Raw genomic sequence first — 24,470 nt, 5'->3', positions numbered from 1 at the left:
AATTTTGATATCATTCTTTACTGCACCTGTCTTTATCTGAGATACCATTGAAAGGATGCTTGAAATTTTTATGTGTATTTAGCAAGAAAAGTGGCATTAAATAAAAATACAACTCCCCCCCTGAAAAAAAAACAGTGTTAGAGAGAAAACTGGTTTCAGTGCTACAATAGGAATTTAAAAATTCATATTGCAACTTTCTCCTTTTGTCTGAATTAAAGGAATAAAAAAGCTTCCACTTACCAGAGTTAAAGTAGTTAACTAAGTCGAAGCCTAATAAGTAGATAAATGTTCAGAAAGGCTTTAAAATTATCTAATTATCTAACCTGTTCTACAGGATTTAGCTCATGTATTTACAGTTCATCAGGTATCCACAATTTCTGCAGCAACCCTTGTATGTCATTCTACAAAATCAACTACTTAAACAACAGACTTTTAAAGGAACATAGATCATACTTTAATGTGATGATGGCTTCTATTTTGCTATTGGATCACTTGAGTTTTAGTATGAAACAATTTTACTTGCAGCAATTCTCCCTGCCATGAATTTTGTTACATTTTATATTGTGAAAACAGAGAAATTGTAGCTGGTTTTATTTGTGAATTAGGAGTCACATGACAATTCTCTTTCATGATATACATTAATGTGGACATTAGCTCTAAGCAGAATACTATATGGAAGTTGTTTTTTCTATTGGTTTTAATTCAGAGCAAGGACAAAATGCCAGTCAGAAACTCACTAGAGATTTTGAAGGTCTTTTTGCATTTAGTATTGATCCACCTGCCTGTTTCTGTGTCCAGCTGATGCCTGTAAAGAAACAATTTGTGTTGGAAAAATAAATTTTCTGAGAAGGTACATTTAGCACAAGGCTAAATTGCTGTGGGTGGTGAATTTCTCTACAAGTATGAAAGTAAGAACAATTCGGAAAAAGGGAAAACTGTATTATACCTATAACAATTTATTTTTCTGATTTCCCCTCCATTACCTACAATGGGTTTTCTTTTTCCTAAAGTGAAAACAGAACCCATTTTTCAACTCTTGATACATAAAGGTATTTTATATGCAATGAAGTCTACTGCCTGCTCTCCGTACCTTTTTATGTGAGTTGGTGCTTATAGTAGGTACTATACATACAACCAGGTATGGCTAATCTTGTCTAAGAACATGTGTGATATAAGTACGCATATATGCATAAACACCTTTTATTTGCATATATGTACATATAATTGTACTTGTGTTTATGGTACAGAAATGTATTGTTCTATGCATACATTATTGTGTAGTATGCATATACAATATGTTTGCATAAGCAGATAGTAACTTTCTATTAACATTTTGTTTTTCTTTCCTGTCATACAGAATACAGCCTTCTACTTTAATATGATAAACCACTCTTAATGTCAATTTCATTCATATTAAGTGTAGATTTAGATGTTTACAAACCACGAATGGCTGGTTTTAAAACTAAAACTATCATTACATTGAATTATATTTGTGTACAGGAAGATGGAACTACTTCACAGTTCAAGTGTGATACCATATCTGATGAGAAAACAGTCCCTCTGTTAGTATCGTGGTATTTAACAAATTGCATGGTGCTTTTATGATACCTAGTAGAGAAGCTGTCAAATAAACTCAGTTAATAAGCTCTCAATAAGTTGAATCAATTGGCAATGTAAACCTAATGTCTCTAATTTCTTTATACTTTATTTTATGTTTGTGATTTTATGAATACAACAGCTAAAGTAGCTGTTCAAATTAACTTAATGTATAACGATTGCTTGTTCTGTTTTGTTGTTTTCCAGCTCCCTCAGGCTCAAAAGGTAAAATTTTTTAATCAAATCTTAGCCATTCAAAGTAGTCACCAGTCCTTCATATTTCCATATGTTGAGAATGTGGTACAGTAGTGATCAGTGAAACAGTTCACTCTAATGGGACCTCTGGAGTTGAGCAGCAAGAAGGGTAGCTGACATCAAGGCCAGCTAAGGTACTTGCTGACAGCAGCTCTTCAAACTGTTGAGCTATTTTAACATGGTAGCCATATAGTAGCCTACAACTTTAAAACAATAGGGAGGCTATTTTATCAACAATTTGAAATAATAGTAAAGGATAAAAAAAATCATCGCATTACTCCATGTGAAACATCTCTGGATCATCTTGCCTCTGTTGTAGAGACTGCAGAACCCATAGTATAGCTGGTACCCTTTCACTGCTCCCCACTGTATCTATCAACACACCTTTGAATACATCCAACACTTGACTTCTCTAATAGGTTGCATACAGTTGTCATATAATATGTTCTTCCCTTTAAACAACTTCTGCATCGATATGGTATGTTACCAGAGTCACCGCTGCTCGTCATGATAGCACAATGATTGTGGCAGAATTGCTTCATGCCTGTTGCATCATCTTTGTGTGTTTCACAAATATAATTAAAGCTTCTAGAAAATAGAAAATCTAGATGCTGTTTTCTGGTTTGTGATGAGAAATATTAGAAAGAAAAAAAAATAATTATATCTGCTAAGAAATTGCAATACTCACTCATCCAAGTTGTTCTTATTGTGCTAGGTAAAGCACCTTTAATAAGAAATGTCATGGCATTTAATCAGTTAAACATCACTGTTATTAACAATCTTGGATGATGATCAACATTCAGTTTTTAATGAAAGCTATAGGTTAATTGATCTTCAGTGAGTAGCTTTTGGAGAATGGATGAGGGCATGCATGGAACTCAACTTTAAAAGGGTTAATTAATGTATCTCATCCACTTTTTCATTTAAAAATCAGTAAATATGAGCACAGGGGCCTTTATTTTTATGATGCCATGTATATTTGAAATTTCCTTGCATGTGGAGCTCAGAAAATTCTATTTCAAATCTGAAGCTAATATGCTATTATGTGACACCGGACTGTGTCTATAGTCTGTTCTTGTGTTTTGGTAGTTGCAGAGCCAATCAAATGTGACATGGTAACAAAAATTGTTGGTTGGCTTTTGTTTTGTTTTGTTTGTTTCTTTTTTCCTTGTGGAAATAGATGGTTTAAAGAAATCTTTTGCTTGCAGCTTCCTGGAAAAGTAGAAGGACTGAAGGACTAGACTGGCTAACTTTGGCTTTTTCATGTTCACTTACTTGTCTAAAAGTTTATGCCAAATGCTTCTCTTAACAGTATGCAGAAAGAAGAGACAGTGAGGTTACAATATGCTGGTGCAGAAAGATATAACCAGTCAGGCTGTTTACCAGATTGTGTCATGTGGTGCTGTATATCATGTGTTCTGATGTCCACAATTCTGAGCTATTAAATAATGTTCTGGTACAAATTACTCAAGTTCATGGTTAACGAAAAAACCCACAGTTTTCGTGGAAGGTCAGAAATGTCAATTTTTAGTGTGTTTATCCGTTGAGCAAACTAATGCAGAATGAAAGCCACATATTTTGTATATGTACACATAATGTCTAGTTGACTGTATACTGCTTTCACGCAAAGAGGAGAGGGGTGGGAAGGAAGGAATGAGATGGGGAAGGAGAACAGATAGAAGTAATCCACAAGGGCTTTTGATAACTTCAGGCAAGAAATAAGCCTTTTCATAAGCACAGTCTGATAGCTTATGAACAAAACTAGAGAATCTCCTGTTATCTGAAAGGTGAAGGGAAGCAGCACAGGGCTGATGCATGTGCCTTTATGAATGACTTAGTCACTAGCATACATGTTTTTCCATGTCGTGTCTGAATTTGTACTGTATTTTTGTTGGAATCTATGTATCATCTTGCAAATGTTTTCTCTATAAACATTTCAAACAGTCAGGTCTCTCTAAACATGTTAACTTTAATCTCTGAGTGATCTGAAAGAAAAATGTAGTGTTCCAAGTTTACCTTTACTATTTTATATGTTATAAATACTTGGTCATCTTGATGAAATGTGTTACATCTTTTATGTGAAACACTTTGGCTATAGTCTTCTCAGTGTTTAGTCAATGTTCTATGGTGATTAGCTATTGATTTAGAAGACCTGTAGTTCTCAACTCTCTATGGCAGTTAAATAATTAAAACCTGGTACTGTTAGGCTCTCTGCTCTAAATCAAATGGTTGCAAATGCAGAACTGGAGTGCAGGTGAAATGAAGTATGATGAGTTTGAGGTGGATGTCTGTTGCACCCTGATATTTGTTTTGAAAAGATCTTTGTGCTACACTCGATACTTAAAACAGAAAATACCACAAAACCAAAAAAAAAACCCCACCATAATTTCAGGTGATAGAGATGCTGATTTAATTTGGTTATGTAACTTTCAGAAGAAAATATGTCTAGGAAGAGGTAATATATATAAAAGAGACACTATCCAGACAAATGGAACAAATTAATGTGAATTTTATATGTCTTCTCTGTTGTTTTTCTGCATATTTTAAGGTAACCATCCCACAGGGCTGTGAAAATAGTAATAAAACAAACTAATAGCTCAAATTTACCAATTATCAGACTTCTTCAGTTTGGCTTCCAAAAATTACCTTTATCTTTGAAACACTTTTGAAAAGCAGCTTTTTGATTCACTGATGAGCAAAAGATATTCTTCCTTAATAGCTTAAAAAGGTGTTTTTTTTTCCTAGTAGGAAACCTTTACTTGCTTTCTTGAGCAAACACAGCAGGATTCAAAATCTGTTGTTCTACTCCTGCTGTGATGTTTTGTTCTACTTAGGTTGTGTGAAGAGGTAGAAGTGAGTAAATTAGGCACAAAAATCAGAGGCAGATATTTATGTTTAGGAACATTTAGGAAAGTTACTTTTTAATGATTCTTTCACGAACGGGATTACATTTCCTCCATGTAGAAATGTTTTGATTTTATTTGTTGCCCAAAAGTTCCTGACAGCTTTCTTCTCTCTTTCTGTGTTATCCCTTAACTTCTGTAAGTAGTGCTTTGCCCTCCTTTTATCTTGCTGCTATCATCTTTCAGACATTTGGGAGCATCATTTATCATTCCCCGCATCATTTACCTTCTTATACTTTGAAGTGTTGAATTAACTGTCACTGGGAAAAGAAAAGAGAAAATTTGTAAAGCTGCTATTTCATTGAAGTGCATGACTAGAGATTTTAGCATTTTTATAAAATTAAAGGAGTTAAATTGAATCTAATGAAGTACAAAATAATCATGAAGTAAACATTTTGACTGTGATTTCGCATTCCTTTGGATCTGTTTCCTGCCAACGAGAGGCTATTGTCTTTCAGTTTCATAATGTATATAAAGTTGAGGGATCCATTCCGAAAACTGCATTAAAATTTTCACTTACATGTTAATCGCAACCTTAAATCTAGTTTCCAAATTTCTCCCTCTCGCTCCTCAACAAGCAAGTTGACTTTTAATAAGATTTTTGAGTCAGTAATTTGAAAACTCTAACTGTTTTACAATATGAGGATATTTTGGTGTTTCATTTCTGTGTACTAAACACCGAAATGTGTCTCTAACTTACTACACTCACACAGGTTCCCATACTGTCCCAGGCCATAATTTGAATTTAGGCCAAAATAATAACTTTTTCTTATTCTTGTAGTCTGTATAAAACACAAGTAAATGGTCAAATTCCAGTTCTCTGATGCTTCCAGCATGCTCCATGACTCTACTCAGCACATAAAAGCACAGTAGTCACAGAAGACAACACCTAGTGAAGCAAGACTATGTGGACTGGAGAAAGAGAGAAGCAGGGTGGATTGGGAAGATGACAGAGTTATAACAAGGTAGCAAAGAAAAAACAAAAGCTTCAGCATGAACCTAGTATTTCAAATACATCCCTATGGAACTGCTCTCTGCTGTGCGTAAAGTTTCAGCAGCAGCATTGGAGCAACCACTTTCAACACTGGTGCCTTTTCAGATGGCTTGTGGTGTTCAGAAGGCTGTATAGGCTATGCCAGCAGACCTTCACTTTGAACTATTTCCTCACTCAAGTGCCTTAAGTCTTATTTCCTTCCAAGTTTACAGACCAAAGGTTCCTATGTCAGCATGGGTGCACAGCCCTCCTCAAACATTTGTTTGAGTGCCTCTCTTTAGCCCCATCATATCTCTTAATCTTGCTCATTTTTTGATTTAGACTATTAGCTCCAACTTTAAGATCTGTCCTCTAGCTATAACAGCCTATAGACCTTTTCTGCATTTCAACCTGTTGGTAATTTAATTAAATATTGTGGAAATCAAAGCTCCTGTTGTGGAATGGTGAAAAATCAACTAGGAACACTGTAGATCCAGAGAGATTAGAATTCCAAGGGAAATTATTGGGCTGGAGATTATTCTCTGAGCAAAGCTGGTCATTGTTGTGGCTATTTCATAGTTTCCATGAATCAGAATTGGTGGGAGATGAATCTGACTTTACTTGACACTGTTTGCTGCAACAGATATCCCATTCTGTGGAAATGGACTACAGTTATTACAGTCCAATATAAGTGCAAGAATTAGGAATATTTCAAGCAACAAAATAGTGTAAAAAAAAGTGTTATTTTGTTTTGCTAGGCATTGTCCAAATTGGGAAATGAGGCCTGAATAGAATTAACATTATGAAAGTTAACTGCTGAGCTGAACGGTCCTGCTAGGGTTTCTTGATATATATCATAGACATAATAAATCTCTATTAAAAAAAAAAAGATATTTTGAAGTTTAAGATCTAATATTTTCTTGGATGAATATCTTTTTAATGTGGTGAAAGTTGGTGAAACTCTGACAGAAGTTGTGGTTGTCTAAAACGCAAAGTTTAGATTCTGAAAGATACTGTAAAAAAGATGAGGTTTTGATCTCAAAATTTGTTTCCTTTCTGTGACTAATAGTTCAAAAATTAACAAGAAAAAATAGAATTACCCCATCAAATTTACCATTTATTGAAATTAATTTGTACATTTGTTCATTTTGCTTTTTTAAATTTATCAGTAACAATTAGGAAATGTGTATATTTAACAAAATTTAAAAATGCCACTTCATAGCCAGCTAAAGTGAAACTTTATTGCATATTGTCTTAAAAAAAAAAACCAACAATAGCATCTAAAAAGGGATACAGGCTTTGTTATTGTCCTTACTTGTTTTTCCATCTCAGGAGACATTTACTAATCCATTGCTGGCAAAGCCTGGCTTCATTATTATCATTGCATAATATATGTGGACAAGAATAACACTGTAGTAACAGTATAGATATGGACACTACTAACTCTGTGTCAGAAATTCTGGACAACATAATGTAACTCTTCTTGACTATATACTCCCAAGGAAAATGTTTCAGGGATCCTTCTCAAATTCCTATTACCACAATGGAAACACTTAAGGAAATGGATTTTCTTTCCTTTATGTGTGTTTCTGGAGTAATTGTGGAGCCTGCCTTAATCTTTGTCATGGGAGATGGATGTTAGTGCTAGATGTGAGGCTAAAACTCTGGTTTATATGTTTCATGTGAGGAGTAAGTGGATGCTTATTTGTAATTTCTGGAGATTTATCTGGGGTTATTATGAGGGGGGTAACCCTATACAACAAGGAGTTAAAAGGGAAAACTGTAACAATTAAATCTATTTCTAAAAGGATTTATTCTCCAATTATAAAACTGTTACTGCTAGGCATTACATCTCTGGTCCATTTTCAGAGAGTAAGTTCTGCTTCTTTATTCTAAACAGCCAGGAGTCATTTAGCCCTGGAATGCATTTTTCTTCATTCTTGAGATGATTTTTAAAGTTTTGTTATTTTTTGCTAAGTATTTTATCAAACTACTTGTCCATGGCCCTTTTATAGATTCCTGCCTAAAACTGTTACTGCTTTTCAATAGAACAACTTTCTGGGGTAAACCACTAATGCTGTCTCTCTCACTTATCATTTTAGATGGTAGATGATAGCTTACAAAGTCATGGGATCAAGTTGAAAACTCTGTGTTTTTCTTTGCAGGTCTAGTTCTAGGTTTTCTTGCCAATGTCATCCAAAGAAACCTAGCAATTGTGAGGCACAACATACTGGTACAAGTTGGAGAAACTACAAGAACTTAATTTTTTGCAATACTATTGAACATGTTGAAAATGAATATTCCATAACATAACTCATTCAAACTTCAAATGAACTGAACTCAAGTATTGAAATACATATATTTTTGCTCTACCATTGTAATTCCATATTTGAGAGTGCCATAGGAATAATAGCAGTTAAAACTACTTGTGTTTATCTGAGCATATCTTTCCAGACTTGAAGGAATAAGAAACATCTGAGGGGGCTGTACAGTTTGGTAGTCTCCCTTAAGCATATATACTCATATGCATGAATCCACACATATTTATATTCACTGAATTCCCATGAATTGTTACTACACCAGTTTAACACTTTTTTAGGTTCATTATCCAGTCAAGCACTGTCAAATCACTGGCATTTCGTAGATCTTAGAGGCTAAAGTTACCTTGTGTTTTTCTTGTAATGGTGGTTCTGCTTAAAAGGTGGCACATTTCTGCTTAAATATTCACAGAATCCTCTGATAGAAGAGGTCTAATGGTTTCAGTCATGATGTAAAAGAGATGGGAACACTTTCTGCTAAGGGCAAGAAGGAAAGAAAATGAATTAATTAAGTTCTTGAGTGGAAGCTAAGCTCAGGAGGAAATTAAATTGAGGTTTGTTTTGTTGCTTTTGGTTTATTAATAAACCCTAGAGGTAATTATACTGTTGTGAGTTGATAGTCTTAGCAGAAGATGAAATTTGTAGTATATTCAAATGTAGAATTAAATCAGAAATTTAACAGCTTAGCAGAAAGGTAGAAAATTGAAGGATTTTTGAAATGGCTGGTGGAACAACTGCTGCAATATGAAAATATAATTGTATATTATATTTTAGTACTGAGAGGAGTTCTGAGAGGTGTTCATTCAGCATAGGGAGGTGTCCTTTTTCTGGTTTTCAGAAGAGAAACTTTTATATGGAAAAATATCTTACGGCAAAGGAACTCTGCCTGTGCATACATGGTCTGCCTGGGTTCAGGTGTTCCAGTACGTAGTGTGCAGTCCTGCACAAGAAAGACTGCAGTGAGCCTTCACATTCCTTTCACATTACTGTGGAGAATTTATTCAGGATCAAACTACTGGTGTATACAGCAGAAGCCACTCAAGTCTCATACATTGTTGAGGACTCCTAGACATGTCCACTAGTCCCGTCCTGTCTGAGGAAACAGGCAGACAAATACTGGTCAATAGATTAGTCTGACTAGAATAGTGATGACTACTGAGGTTTGAGAGAACTGAATTTAGAGAGGAAGCACAGACTGTGTTTATGAAGGAAGATGCCTTCATATGTGAAGTGGCATAGACAATCTGTGTTTCCTCTCATGAAAGTATCTTCCTGATTCATTAAGGGAGATATTGATTACAAAACTCATCAACTGCAGTCCTTAATCAAAATGAATCAGTCAGAGAACAACTTAATTGCATTGGAGCAGAAGAAACTAAACTAAACTTTAGGTCCTTTCTTTTTTCTTTTTTTCTTTTTTTTTTTTCCCCCTAAACAGTGACCACTGTATTTTATGGGGTAGTCTACTTCCCTGTATAACATTACATACTTGCAAAATAAAACATTCCAGTATTCAAATGGATGAACAGTTTCCTGAATGAAAGGAACTTTTTGCTATTCTATGGAGAATAAATATCTAACAGAGTAAGGAAAATCTGAAAGGACAGGCACTTAGTGCCATACTGCATATAATCAGAGTTCTGTATTGTTTAGCATGAAGATGACTTACACTGCAAGAGTGGAGGCTTGCTCATGTCAGACATTTAGGATGATTAGTGCTTTTATAAATACATATCTAAATATATATAGGAAAGTATATAAATAAATATTTATTCTATAAATATTAATACATAATACAAGCCTGGCCCCATTTGCTTTTCTTAAGAAATGACTCTCTAAGAAAGTGACTTTAATACTTATAATAGCTTTTTAAAAAGCCACGAGTAATTTATTGCATGTTTTTCCATTTTTATTTTTCTATACAAAATTTTTGGATCCTTATATTTATTTTCTCATGTCATTTTAATTTAACTAATTTTTATTTGCTGACTGAAGTATCTGGCAGTGCCTTAAGCATTGCTCTTGAATTCTTATCTTGTATTTGCGTTAGTTTCCTTCTTTTCCCAGTAATCCAAAACCAAGAATTTGAAGAAACTGGAATTTACACTGATGTCTGAAACCAGGACGTACTTCAAAACTTTCAAGGGATCTTAACAAGCTTCTCTATGCAGATAGACTGAAGTAGAACAACACATTTGAAGTTAGCACACAGATGTGGCCTAAAACTGTTAAACTATTTTTTCAGTTATTACTTTATGGTTATATTTTGCCAATATTCCTAAAAAGGCAACAACAATTGATAGCTATCTAGAATTTTCAGGGCCCTGATGAAATTAGATGCCTAAGTCCTGGTAGAAGTCAGTGGTATTCAGAAACTAAACTTTCTGAAGCATCTTTGACAATTTCATTCCTAGGAAATGGCAGCAATATCCAACAAAAACATTATTTGACAATTTTTGTACTATTCCACCAATTTTGATTTAGTTCCATTTTACACCCTGCAGGATGTTGTACTGAATCAGAGAAGTGTTTAGATGTGTTTGAATGCTGCTTCTTATATTGTTTAATTTTATAGCAAAAAATACTGGACAATAAAATGTTTCAAAAGGCACTTCAAGGCACATACCTTTTCCTTAGTTCACATCTGTTGATAGCCTCAACTGTTGGAGCTTGCCAGTGGAATTTTTATTTTCCTGGAGGGCTGAAGATGAAGCAGCTTTTGTTTCCTCACCCTTTTCTTGATATTATGTAACCGCTGGAAGAAAATAAAAACACAGTAATTGATATGCTACTTAATAGGTAAGTGACAGGACTTTAATGTCAGTCAGAGCCTATGTATGTTAAATACCTGGTGCCCCAGGTAAAGAATAAACTTGGACACATATCAGGGATATAAAGATTGAAGAAATAGAATGGAGCTTGATTTGTTAATACTTAGACTGATGTGTAAAGAGACATTACTAAGCATTGGAAAAAACTCAGGATAGTAGTAGAGGGGAAGAAAAGAAATAGAGAGTTTTCTTCGAGAACAGAAGAATTCAAAACAGAGTGGTGGAAGAATTGAAAGTTATTAGTGGCTCCGCAAATATATATTTAGATGAGGTTCCAACATTTGGGTCAACTTTGGTCCAAATTAATTCTTATTTATGATCACAATTGTTCTGTCGGAAACATTTTATTTCAACAGAAATGATATACTTAACAAACATAATATTGTATGAATATAGTTTTGTCAAACCGTACTCTGTTTCCCATGAACCCTGACAACCCTCAGACTATGTGGGTGTTAGTGAGGATGAACCAAGTAAGCTTAGCTTGTAGCTTTAAACAATTTTGAATCAACAAACTGTGGGAAATTATTACGCCACATAAAGTACACCTTTGTAAAAATCGCAGCAACTATTAGTATTATTTACTCATATTAGTTACTCCTAAGAGACTGGAAGGACAAAATTGGATAAGGTACAGCCTATTTAAAGATTGAGGTTAAATTCATGGTGCTTCACATCTCAGTAATTCCCAAGGACCCTTCACTGTGTGTAACTAGTAACCATCCATCTGGTGATGTTATTGCATTATATTAAGAGAAGTATCATTCTCTGTATTTGCCAATAACACTAAAAGAAACCCCTCATTCTATATGTAACCAAGTTATTTGTTGCCTGCTTAGAAACATGCATTTTGTGCTTATTAAAATACAAAAAAAAAATTCAAGATGTTTTCTGTAAGAAATGTTTGACTACAGTGTTTTCTTTATTACATGCCTACATAATTATTTGCTGAGCCTATGACTTTGTGACGTCCAGTTGATGAGTTTGGGAATCATAAGAATTGTCTATATTTTATTTTTGGAAAAAAAAAAAAAACAAAACCAACAAAAAACTAAATCCCCAACTGTTATATTTAGTACAATTGTTCTGAGACTTTATCATTATGTATTGATTTTGTTATTCTGAGTTTGTGATATTTAATATTTTTCATTAAGTGTTAACTTCTAATTATTTGCTGATAACAAAAAAAAACAAACCCCTAGCCACTCCTGAGGATATCAGTGATACATGTTCATTCTGAGTGTAACTAATATAAGCTGAAGTTTTATCAGTGATTAGAGACCATATTACTTTTTTTTTTTCCTCAGAATCACTAATTTTTTCAAACACTTGCATGAGCTGTTAGTGTTCTGCTATATGTAAGAAATTGTCAGACTTGCAAAGTAACAATGCAAAATACCTAGATCATGCCTTCCTTTGCAATTTATTAATGGATTCTTGTGATAATTGTCTTAGCAGAAATACCCAGTGGCTAACATTCTACTGTTTCAAAGTATTTCTGCCAAAATGTCATTGCCCAGGGAATAAAGCTGAGCTCTTCCCCAGCGTAAAATTTCTCACAATCTAACAATTTTTGTGAAGCAAATACTGCAACTTGAGGTGGTAACTCAGTGAAACATTGCAAATACAAGTCATCTATCATCCAGTTATTTGCTGACTCTACTTATGGAAGTGGCTAACAACCTGTTCATCTGCCAAACAATCACAAAATAAGCAGGCTGCACTGTAAGACTGCACTCTACAGAAATTATTGCAGCAGCCAGCTCTTGGTGTCATAATTACAGGGCAATCATTCTCTGCATACTTCCATAGTTAGTTTTGAGTTAATTACCTGTTCTCTCAGAATTTACCAGGAACTCCAGACTATTTTTTTTTCTCCACGTAAAGAATTTCAAACACCCTAAAACTTTACTGACAATCCCTTGGCTGTCATCCTGTCCAACAAATTGTTTCTAGTAATCTCTTGAGAGTGAGTGGACTTGTAAAATAATACTGTACTGATACGTGACAAGTACATGATGTCAGAGAACAACAACCCTGGGCAATCATATAAAATCTCTAAATGCTCCAAGATATCACCCCATAATCAGCAGAATGCTTTTTCACTTCCTGGTGTACATGTGTTTGGGACTATTGACTGTCATACCACAGAAGGCTCCTCTCCATACAAATCATGTCAGCGTGCTTGACTGTACTATTCTGGCCAAGGAGAGTAAATTCTAATACTACTCCAGCCACATTTGACTTTCAAGTGCAAACTCTGAGCTCCCAGTGTTTTGCTGAGTTGTTTGGGTTTTTGTATTCTTTTTTTGTTTTGTTTAATAATTTTCTACTTATTTCTAGATCAAGGATTATATCAGGGCTGGAAATATCTATTATTAAAATGAAAACAACAACAACAAAAAAGCAAACATGATCATAGGTTGATTCCACCTCATGTCCCTATTGATTCCTTATCAGATGTAAACTTTCTTGATCCTAAGCCCCTTTTGTGTTCATGTCTGATGTCTGGAAACATTCCTCCTCACCATGAGATAGTGCCATGTTTCAGGAAACGTACTTGTTTGGGAAACTGAAACCCTCCTGAAGCAGACTGGGAGCTGCAAGACATGCAGTGTTCTAGATTTTAGTTGCCTGATTTGTAAATGTGAAACATGCTTCATAAAATATCTTGGTCATGATATTTGACTTGTGTTCTGAAAATGTGGGGAGTTGATAGCTGTTGCTTGATTTAATAATGAAAATTTTGTTAACAAAAAATCAAAACTGGAGCAATTCTCAAAAAAAAAAAGTATTAGAAATACTGCCTGAGTACAGAAAATGTGATACTGATGTAGGGGTGTAGTAGAATATCACAGTTGCAACTGGGCATGATTGTCACTTACAGTATTTTTCAGGAAGACCGTCTCTGTTGCCTTGTTCATTTGGCTAAACACAGATGCAACAGAGCAGACTTACATTGTGTTCTACAAAATCTCCAGTTGTGATTATAACTGGATATGTCATGCTCTTAAATATTGGATAAGCCTCTTCAACTTTAAACATCTTCCCAAATTATGGAGGCAGAAAGAGTTTAACAGTAACTCTCAACTTCCTGCTTGAGTTATCTTTCACATGTAGGCAGTGAAGATCTACAGGCACACAGAGCAGTGCTTGTCTTGAGCATCGCTGTTAGCCTTTGCCTTATGGTAAAGATGTAGTCTGACCAGAGGGTGTGAAGAGTGAAGAGACCATAGTCTGAGCAATGTCATTCTCCTGTGGCCAATAATAAGCATTCTACATGTTTCTCTTGAATGGAACCAAGGTCAGGAGATCTGTTTTCTCCCTAAATTGAAGAAATATGTTGAAACCTGATGTGCAGAATAAGCTAATGCTTCATGCTGCCTCTTTGTCCAGCAAACTGAAACCGGATGGAGCAAAGATGCTCCTGGGATCCTAACTGGCTGTCATCCTTTCTGTCGCTGTGTTAGCTGATGAGATCTCAGTCTGGACCAGAACAAAGTGCATGCAACTCATGACCTCTTGTTCCTTGCTGGGAGAAAACAGCCTGAGGCAATGTTGGCAGAGCTGACACTGGGAAAGATGTAGAACAGAGCTCCAGCTGCTTTGCTACTGCACATGCTGCTTCCACAATCCACATTTCAGCCCCTACATATCCCTCATGGGAGACTGCAGTAGGAGTGAAGATGAGGCATCTTTTCTGCCAATGCAGATGGTGGGGTGGGCAGAGCTGGTATAGTTGAGATGGAGGCTGGGCTGGGCTACACTGACTGCAAGTCTAACTACATAAGCATCACTTAGAAAAATAGCCTTATCTCATTTAAAATGAAGAGAATGTAATTCAAAACTGCCATTACATGTCTGTAATTGTTCCTTGGTTCTTAGAGATAATATTTCTTTTTCAAATATAGCTTGCTGATGATCAGGGATTGGTGTTGATGACAACTGTTGCCATGCCAGTATTTAGTAAGCAAAATGAGACTGTAAGTACTCAGACTATTTCTGCCATGTGATAATGGGGTGACTTCAATGAAGCTGCTTTCAGGGACCTAATAAGATTTTAGCCTGTTCTGAAAAATTTTCTTCTCTTCTTCTTATTTTGTCTGAGTATGGATAACTATGCTCTAGTTACTGTAGTAAAATAATGAAACCTTGTCTAAGAAAAAAATCTCAGATGACATGAGACCTTAGAGTTTTTTTACTTCTGTATCACCTACTTACAGCAAATAATCTATATCCTTTTCTTCTTTGCACTGATAGACTTCTATTTCAAAAAACTCTGAATTTAATTAATCATATGTATATTATGAATGTATCTGTTTATCTTTACTAATTTAACAGGTTATTAAAGAAAATTACATGTACTTCCCTGTTAATGCTTCATCTTTCTTTTTTGTTTATTAAATGGCGGGAGAAATTGGGAAATAAGGGAGTAATGTATTTTTAACAGTACTTTTTCATTCAAAAACTATTTTGCATGAGGAAGTTTTCTGTTGAGGGACTCAATAGCTATCAAAAGTTTGCATGCCTTTTCTATGTGAATTGCAAACAAAGTAGAAAGGAGCAATATTATTGATTAAATGACTATTTGATCAGATGAGATGTACCAGTATCTCCTCCCCCACTTTTCAAATTATTTGTCTGTTATCTATTCACTTCTGTGAAATAGCTGTAATGTGAAATGAGCAGTGAGAATGTTCTTTATTGTGGTTCTGAGTACATTTTTTATTGTTCTTTTCAGAGATCTAAAGGGATTCTTCTGGGAGTAGTTGGCACAGACGTTCCAGTTAAAGAGCTTTTAAAAACTATTCCAAAATACAAGGTAATATACAAATGATATGTCCTTTATACTCAGAATAATATCTATAATATAATTTATTTAGCATGTTAATACTGCTTATACTAATGTAGCTCCATTATTTCACTCATTTTCCTCAGGAATTTTAGCTCTGTAGTATCTGATGGCTAAATGTCATTGGTCCTGAGCTCATGTCCAGTTTTTAATACCAAAATTAATATATGGCTTGATTTTCACATTTTTGCATATCACAGTGTGATGTAGAAGGTAATATTAAGTATTGTCCATAATAAAATCAATGAAATTATTCAACCTTACAACATAACCAGAATACTACACAACATAACCAGAAATTCATGCTGAAAATTTGCAACACTTTGTATGGAAACCAAATGAAAAATCTATCCTTAATGTGGCTTAAGGCTTTCTGCCTGGGTGAAGCACTTCCTGTCCCCAATTCCATGTACCAGATTTCCCTCTACATAGTTTTCCAAAGTCAGAGATAACTCTACTATAAAACTCTTAAAAAATAATTATCAGAAAAGTTTTCAAAATTTGAGGGGCTTCATCTATGGTAAACATTTGTAACTCAGTAAAAGTAGGCTTCAGGCAAAGGCAAAGATATAATTACTTTTAATTGAAATTTGATGCAATACATTAGTATTATGTTACTTCTTTATGTCTGAAATGCTTTAGTGCTGTTTTATTCACAAATGAAAATGAAATTAACATTTTCCAGTTAAGTCCTCGCGTAATTTTTTTTCCAAGACAAATAAGCACATAACAATACCACAGACAGCGTTTTCTAGAGAGATCGGCTATTGGAAATTTTCTCTTCTGAAAACCAGAAAAAAGGACACCACCCTATGCTGAATGCACATCTCTTCCAGTACTGCCACTGTACAATTTAATTTTCATGCTGCAGCAGTTGTTCCACCAACCATTTCAAAGATTCTTCGATTTTCTACCTTTCTGCTGAGCATAAATTTGTACGTCATACTTTCCTCTTAGTTGACCACCATGCTCTCATTTACTGATTTCTAAGAGGTTGGAAGAATATGCTGACTTGTGAGTGCCTTTGAATATTTTTACATGTTTTTGTAGATAATTATAGTTAGGAGGAAAAAAAAAAATCCTCCTATCGATTTTAATTCTAATTTGAATACATTAGCAATTACCAAATGATTTTGTAAATCAATATGCAGTAACTGGAAAGTTTAAGTTAAATGATAATTTGATAAAAATAATGCATAAAATACTGGAAATAATGTTGATAAGGTGTATTGGAGTAGTTTCCTGTGTCCTGGATCCCACTAAAGGCTAAATGCTATGCAAACACAGAATAGAAAGGCTATCCCAGCTGGGAAAAAGTCTGCAGACTATGCGAAGAGGCAGCAGATGACTACACGTTGACATCGGAACATAGTGAACAGAGACATAGCTTGTCAGGATAAATGGCAGAGAACACTCAGTGCACTATCCACCAAAGTTAGCTGACCACAATTTATAGTATACTTTTGTGTATGCAAAAATACAGAATCAGTAGAAGGTAGAAGAGAAAGGAGCAAGATTTGCAGCAATGGAAACAATCTTTGGAACAGCCTTCTAAGGAGCTATGGGTAGAGCAAGTTTCATTTGTAATGAAAAAGAACAATGTTGTAGTAACTGCAGAAATGAAAGCCTGGCTGTGCATGGCTGGATAGAAGAGGCCATTATCACAGTGATGTAATTCAGAAGTCATCTGTAAGATTTGGATATAGTCTGAATGCAAGAACCTAGGAAGAGTGTGGGGCCTGAATAACAGGTATTGCGGCAGAGCTAGAGTGATTCAAAAAAGGAGAAGATAGGCAGGGAAATTAAAATTTCAGCTTTTGTCATATGATACTATATTTTTTTAAGACTTAGTTTTCTGTGGAAGTAATATACAATCCTTCTTCTAAATATTAGACTTTTTACTTGAAGGTACGTTTTATATTGCAGGATGTAGTACAAGAGAGGATTATTACAGCAGGCACCAATATCATGCAATACAGTCAGGTTAGTGAAATCACTTGAGTTATAACTTCCAGTCTCACATACCATAAACATTTCTGAACAGTAAAAAGACGATGCAATTGCAAGAGCATAATCACCCCTGGGACCCATTCCTGTAGAGGCAGCAAGTGAAATGAAATTCACACAGGGATATAAAATGATTGGTTGGAAATAGGATTCTGCTGACCTGGAATTCTCTCAGCTTGGATGGGGTGGATTTTACGCCGAGGAAGATGAATAATAACAATAAGCTATTTTCAGCAGTCATTGTCTAGACTGAACTTCCCCAGATGTCAGTGGCAGTTTCTCCTGAATAAGGTATGGTTGGATTTAGTAATACTTATTTCTCATGTGGCATTTTACAACAGTTAGGAAAAGTTTTTTTTTGTTCCTGAATCTGTCATTTAGAGGTAGAGTTCAAGGTTTAAAATGGCAATAGTGCTGTAAGTGGTAGTATCTCTCATACCAAAGCATTTTAAGTGCAGAGGGTGTGCAGTTTCACATATTGCACAACATACAATAAAATACTGTCCTTGGAGTCTGGGTATGCTTCAAATAGGAAAATATTTTTTCCTGTGAAGTATACCACCCACATTTGTTTCCTTACCTGACTTCCATTGCTTGGATGTCATTCTGCAGTTATCAACACAGACAATTATACTTGAGATCTGATATTTAGCCAACAGCTAGTTCACTTGTCATACTATAATAGGTAAAATATGTCCACTGTTATGATTTTGGTTATACCTCCTTTATGAAGAGAAGCCAAGAACATATCACCTTCTATTACTTTTACTGAAGTTTATTGCTTTAGGAAAACCGCTAATTTATGAAACAATCTTCTATATGGCAGATACAGTTGACCATATACAATCATTCACAGAGAGATGGTATAAATCTACCTGGTATGTTTTCTCTGTGACCTTGCCATAATATCATACTCTGGTTTATATTTCCAGAAAATTACTGAAACTAGCAGACTCGCTGTCCTACTTGCCTCTTAGAAATGATTCTAACATGTCAACCTTGCTCACATTGCTTTATGCCGGTCAAATTCCTAAGGACTCACTTCAGCAAAGCATTTAAGAACATACTGAAGTAAAATAAAAATGTTGTTAGTAGTGAGAAATGTAAATACCAAAGCAAGATAGTGCTGGAATTTTTTTTTTGGTTGATTGGTTGTTTTTTTAATACCTCAGTGCATCAAGATGCTCAAATAAAGATATATGGGTTGTTTTATTATGCTACTTCAGAATTGGAAAAAAAAGAGTGAGAAAGTATAGTGAGATGTACTCTTTCCACGGTAAAAGTTACATACTGAAGCAGCAGAAAGATTCTACATTAGCAACGTGTTTATGCTAAGAAGGGATGTTTGAATGACCACATGAATGACTTGAAGGTATGTTTATTGCATTCAGCGGGTGCAATCAACTGTGTAATAGGCATATTATTAAAAGAGTAGTATTGTTATTTAAATAAGTACAGTACTAAATTTGATTACATACACCATTAGGCCTCATAAAGCATTTCAGTGTTTTCAAATGATCTCCCATAGTTCCACTCAGTACAAATATGTAAACTTACAGGAGTTTCTTTAGTAGAAATATGCCTCATTCTGTGGTTCCAGATGAACTTGAATTAACAGAAAGGTAAAATGCCTTTAAGACTGGAAGATCTAAATATCACACATGACAGACCACTGCTCACTCACTATAACTCTACATTCAGTACCATTGATTTGAATGATTGTAGTTTTCCAACGTCTCTTGAACAAGCGAAGTAAGCTGAACCAAGCCACTCCTATGGAATATGTGATTTTACTGAATTCTATCATCTCTTTGCTTTGGCATGTGCTGTGGTATATGCCACATGCTATCATGTCTCATATATACATCTATCTAGTTCACTCTAAAGCATGCAGAAATAAGTGCCCTAAATAACAAAGCGTGTGTGACATTTTAAAATTGTGCTATATGCTGAGTTTATCACAATGACAGGTTCTCATTTTCACAAAATGTGAAAGATCAGAGCTCTGCATATGTTATAATGAAATACTATGTGGATAAGGGCTATGAATGCCAGCTTTAAGCCCTGGATAACTAAATTCTTGCTTGATTTTTTTTGTTTAAGAATTTACTGGAGACCATGCTAATTAGTATTTCTTTTTTATTTTCTCTTACAGTTAGGTATTCATGGGTATGCTTTTGCAATTACAAACAACGGATATATTTTGACTCATCCAGAACTTAGGCCTTTGGTAAGAATACTATTTATTGATCTATTTTATTTAGCTATATATGTTGCATTTGTTTTTCTTTTAGTGTGAGTAATGTAATATTAATTTAAAAAATAAATAAACCAGACCAATTACTTTATATTGCATTATAACACATTATAATTCTTTGTACATTTACCTCTGGAAACAAAGCATGAAAAAAATCAAGGAAAATAAATATATAAGTTGTTTCTGCAAAAGATGCAGGCCTCCATTACTGCAAAATGGCAAAGCCAAAAATTGCTATAATTATGTTCATTTTACATTGAAATGGAATGCTGGAATGCTCTATCGCTGTGTAATAACCCTTATTTGTCATGTTAAAGTGTTAAAGTTAATTTAATATATGTGCAGAAATTTCAATAAAGCATATTCCTAAGCAAAATAGGGGCACAAGGGATTTTTGTACTAAAAGAGAAATAGCAGCAAATTTTGCCTTTAGTTTCCCTTATCATCTTGTTTGCATTAATCACAGCAAGAAAAATATAAGTGCCTGTTACGCAAATGTTTATCAACTTAACACCCTAGAGAACTGGTACATTCTTGATTGCATCATTGTTTAGGAACAGCACTTGCAAATGTTCCATCACTATCAACTCTTAGCAAAGCATCAGTATTAATAATTCCACTGCTATATACACATGGATGCCATATGTATTCCTCATGCAGGCACTTCAAGCAATGTCTGATTTCAACAATATTTTAGTAGAAAACAGAAATATTAATTGGATGGATAATTTAATATAAAAATAAAATTATTGAAAAGCATGATTTATTAAGTCATTAGCATATCTGATGTTTCATTCAGCAAAATAATTTGTCTTTCTAAGATTTGGGCTAGGAATTAAACACTTAATTAACATTTGTATTTGCATTTATTGTTTCTCCATTTATTTTTTAACTGGAGTAAAGCTTATGAAAAGTTCAACAGGGAGACTTCCATGAATGAATGGAAAAACATTTCCTCAGTACCTTCACTGTAGAATGGACAGATAATCTAATGGCAAAAAGAGGCATTATAGTATCTTGGAAAGAATTTTAAAATAAATTATTTAATTGTCATTTTTCTTCTAAGAATATGATCCATGATTCTGAATGGTAGATTTTTCTCACAACTGTGGAAAGAAAGATTATACCTGTAGAAAATTTGGCAAATTACTGACCAATAAGCAATACAGTTCTCAGAAATGGCTCTTGCAAATTATCCTATTGGCTTTTTTACCATTCCAATGATGAGTCACTAAAGCTATATATCCACCAATAGATAGCTCAGACCACTGTCAGTTAAATTAACATGCTCCAGTGACTGTTTTTTTTTCACCTCTACACTCCTCACAGATTATTTTTCATAATGATGAATTTGTATCTTCTTGTTTTATGGGAATTAGGACATCTGCTACCCAAATATGTAAATATTAGGAAGTAGCCTCAGTAGAAGCAGCTATCTCTTAAGGAAGATAGAAAACTCTAAATTAATACCTAAGCATTTCACCCCTCAGTCAAAATGTGTTTTGTCTCTACAAGATATTACATACTTCAAAAGTAAGTAAATGTAGGATTTATGAGACTGATTCACCACACCTAGACCCATCTAGTCCAGAATCCCATTTCCAGCAGTGTCCAACATGAGATTGTTCCTGAGGAAGATGCAGAAACTGAGTAAGAGGATATGGAAAATCTCGCAGCAGTCAGTATAACTTTTAAGAGTTTCAGATAGACATCTGCTCATAAACATTTGGTTCTTACATTTTAACATTAAGAGTTCTTAGAGCGGGTACTGTTGTTATCCATAGTAAGATACTCATTTTCGTCAGTCTGTTTGACTTCTCATAGTAGTGATTTTTCATATTGTAACCATTTGTGCGCAGTTTTTATTTTGAATTTTATTTTTAAATTTCATTAGGAATAGTTCTTGTGAAGGGAAGCAGAAGCTCATGATCTTTTTTTTTCTTTTCCATTTCTTTCCTTGTGAAATAATTTGTGATTGAGTCTTTGAGTCTTATCGTAATAAACAACCAGTATTTTCAGCCTTGCTGTAATGTTTTTCTACTCTTACTTTTCTGCATTTCAGCATTTTGTTGTCATGTTTTCTGTATTTTTCTGACTTCTTATTTATCCATGTTCTTTCCTTTTCTGACTGAGATTGCCTGCTGAGCTTTATTTGGTTACCATAGCAGAGAAGAGGCAGCAATAGGGACTGTACAAAACCTCCTTAGAGCACCTGGATTACATACAAAGATTTTTAATGCATCTTCAGGGCTCTTCTGCTGCATCTTCGCTGCTTTGTTACCTCAGCTCATCCATGTCAATTGACTATTTGTGTAATTTTGCTGTTATCTCACATCCAGCTACACCATAGACATAACCTAAAAATTGCTCAAAAGAGCCAAAATTACAAGCACACTGACTAGGTCTAAAATGTCACAGCATTCTTTATCTGTTCCTACAATTTGCTATTTGAAAAATTATATTAGTCTAGTTATGTTAATTCACCTCAGTGGTTAAAATGCTGAAATAAATGTTGCGCTTTGATGTAAAGTTTTTATATTAAACTTTCTTTTCTTGTGGGAAATGCCAGTGTGGGGAGTTGTCTTCAAAATTTTTATCTGTTGCAATGGAAAATGTGATAAAGGATTGGTTTTAGTTCATGACTGGCCACTGCTTTTAGAATATTTTTTCTCATCTCTGTATGTATTAAAATCCATAGGGTTTTTTTTAATATCCCATACTAAATTGGATATAAATGCATTGTTCTTTATAGTATTCCCCAATTTTCACAATACTAAAATCATTACTTAGTCTTGATTCCTAAAAATGCTTTTGAACTCTTCAGGTATCACAGGTACATCTGACAGCCTGTATTTGCAAACCAGGGTAATATTTGCAAGTTCCCTATCTACATCACAGGAGTTTGACAACAGATGCATTTGCTGTACTGTCCCTTTCCCTTTTGGCAAATTATTTCCTTCAAAAATGTTACTATTTGTTCCTTACAGAATAGGTATTTTAATAAACAGAAGGTAATGAAATCCAGAACAGTGGATAGCTTTAAGTTAGACTGACAAAGGGTGTTATCCTCTTTCCTTATTTCTCTGTGGTGGCATGTTTTAATGAGGCAAAAGGTGGTTTTCTGTTACTATCCCTCGTCCCAGTGTACATCTTGAAGGTACTTATTTCATTACCTTATACAACAGTCTCTCTTTTTAAAATCACAATGTTGGGCAGTAGCCCATAAGCTGTCAGCTACAGGGAACTCATGATATATTCATGGTCTGTTAATTTCTGGTTTTTGGAAGAGTCATTTTTGCCTCTGGGTTCTGTCAGTAGTGCATAATGGGAGTCTTCTGTTGACTTCAGTGGAGTTTTTGAGAGTGAAGTGATTGCTGGCTTGGGCCCTTAGATTCATATTGCAGGCCAAATTCTGATACCATTGTAAGTAGTGGCAAAACATCCCATGAAATTTGTGAGAGTAAGTATGTGAAAATAGGCCTGTAGGGCTGGAATTAGATAGCTCACCAAAGGCACTACCTAAAATTATTTGGGTAGGTTAGCGTTTACATTCAAATTACACTGATTACTGACTTGGGCCACGCTGGTTTATATTGCTATTATATTTTCCTGTGATGATGTAAAGCTAGAATATTACTAGACTCCTGCGTTACTAACCCCAGTGGCCGTATCTGTTAGTTCTGAAGCTGACATACTGCTTTCTAAGGAATTGTCTTATGGGACACTGAGCAGACAGGCAGGATAGCAAGCAGTCGCTGAGGAAGGGTGCTTCCTGATGCACCAGATTTTTATCTTACGCTGACCAGTATATTTAATCATTAAGCTAACTGCATTTTTGTGCTGATTATCCTATTGGGTTTATGTTTAACAATGTTTTTCTTGGAGCTTTCCTCTCTCGTTTCTTCTGCCTTTTTTGCTTTCAGTTAGGATGACTGGTTGTGTGTGCATGGGAGGCTGGTTGGAATAATTTAAGTTAGATGAGAAAAGTACTTTCTAGATGCCTAGAAGGTACTTGTAGAGGTTTAGGACAGTTGCTGAAGTAGCCCTCAGACTTCCAAGGCGGGGCTGCTGGAAGGTTTCACGCATGACTATTGCCAGAGAGGGACCGGAAAGAGCTCTTGGTTACGTTCTTCTCTAAAGCAATGAGTCTTGACAAACAACTTAATAAATCATGATAATCAGGGACTAAGGAATCCCTTGGAAATTCCCTTTGGAGAATAAAAAGCAATAGCTTGTGAGGCCTTGCCAATTCAACGATTGAATGTAAATTTCCTGTATGTTTCACATACACAGAAACTCTGCTTTTATCTCCTTTCCTTTCGTTGCCTTTTTCTCCCCCGGTCCAAGTGAGGCCGTGTCACCCCATTCTCCCCGCGGTGACAGGATGTCCCGCCCGTGACTTCGGCCCCCGGGCGGGTCGGGGCGGGCAGGGCCGCCCGCAGCTGCGAGGCAGCGAAGCCGCCATGTGGGGGCGCCCC

General features: G+C 35.0%; 1 protein-coding gene across 1 annotated transcript in view; it reads left to right on the top strand.

Annotated features, from left to right (window-relative positions):
- LOC104522164 (voltage-dependent calcium channel subunit alpha-2/delta-3) overlaps nucleotides 1–24,470 on the top strand; it is a gene marked incomplete at its 5' end in the record, with an annotated part of 75,502 nt that overhangs the window by 28,043 nt on the left and 22,989 nt on the right. Inside the window, 4 exons of the mRNA XM_029084110.1 lie at nucleotides 1,804–1,821; nucleotides 14,788–14,859; nucleotides 15,618–15,698; nucleotides 19,891–19,965. Coding sequence (XP_028939943.1) covers nucleotides 1,804–1,821; nucleotides 14,788–14,859; nucleotides 15,618–15,698; nucleotides 19,891–19,965 — 246 coding nt within the window. The remainder of the gene's footprint in view (nucleotides 1–1,803; nucleotides 1,822–14,787; nucleotides 14,860–15,617; nucleotides 15,699–19,890; nucleotides 19,966–24,470) is intronic.

The sequence above is a fragment of the Antrostomus carolinensis genome, unplaced genomic scaffold, assembly GCF_000700745.2.
Source record: "Antrostomus carolinensis isolate BGI_N321 unplaced genomic scaffold, ASM70074v2 scaffold4303, whole genome shotgun sequence".
Taxonomy (NCBI): Eukaryota; Metazoa; Chordata; class Aves; order Caprimulgiformes; family Caprimulgidae; genus Antrostomus; species Antrostomus carolinensis.
This window is presented reverse-complemented; position numbering and strand designations above follow the sequence as displayed.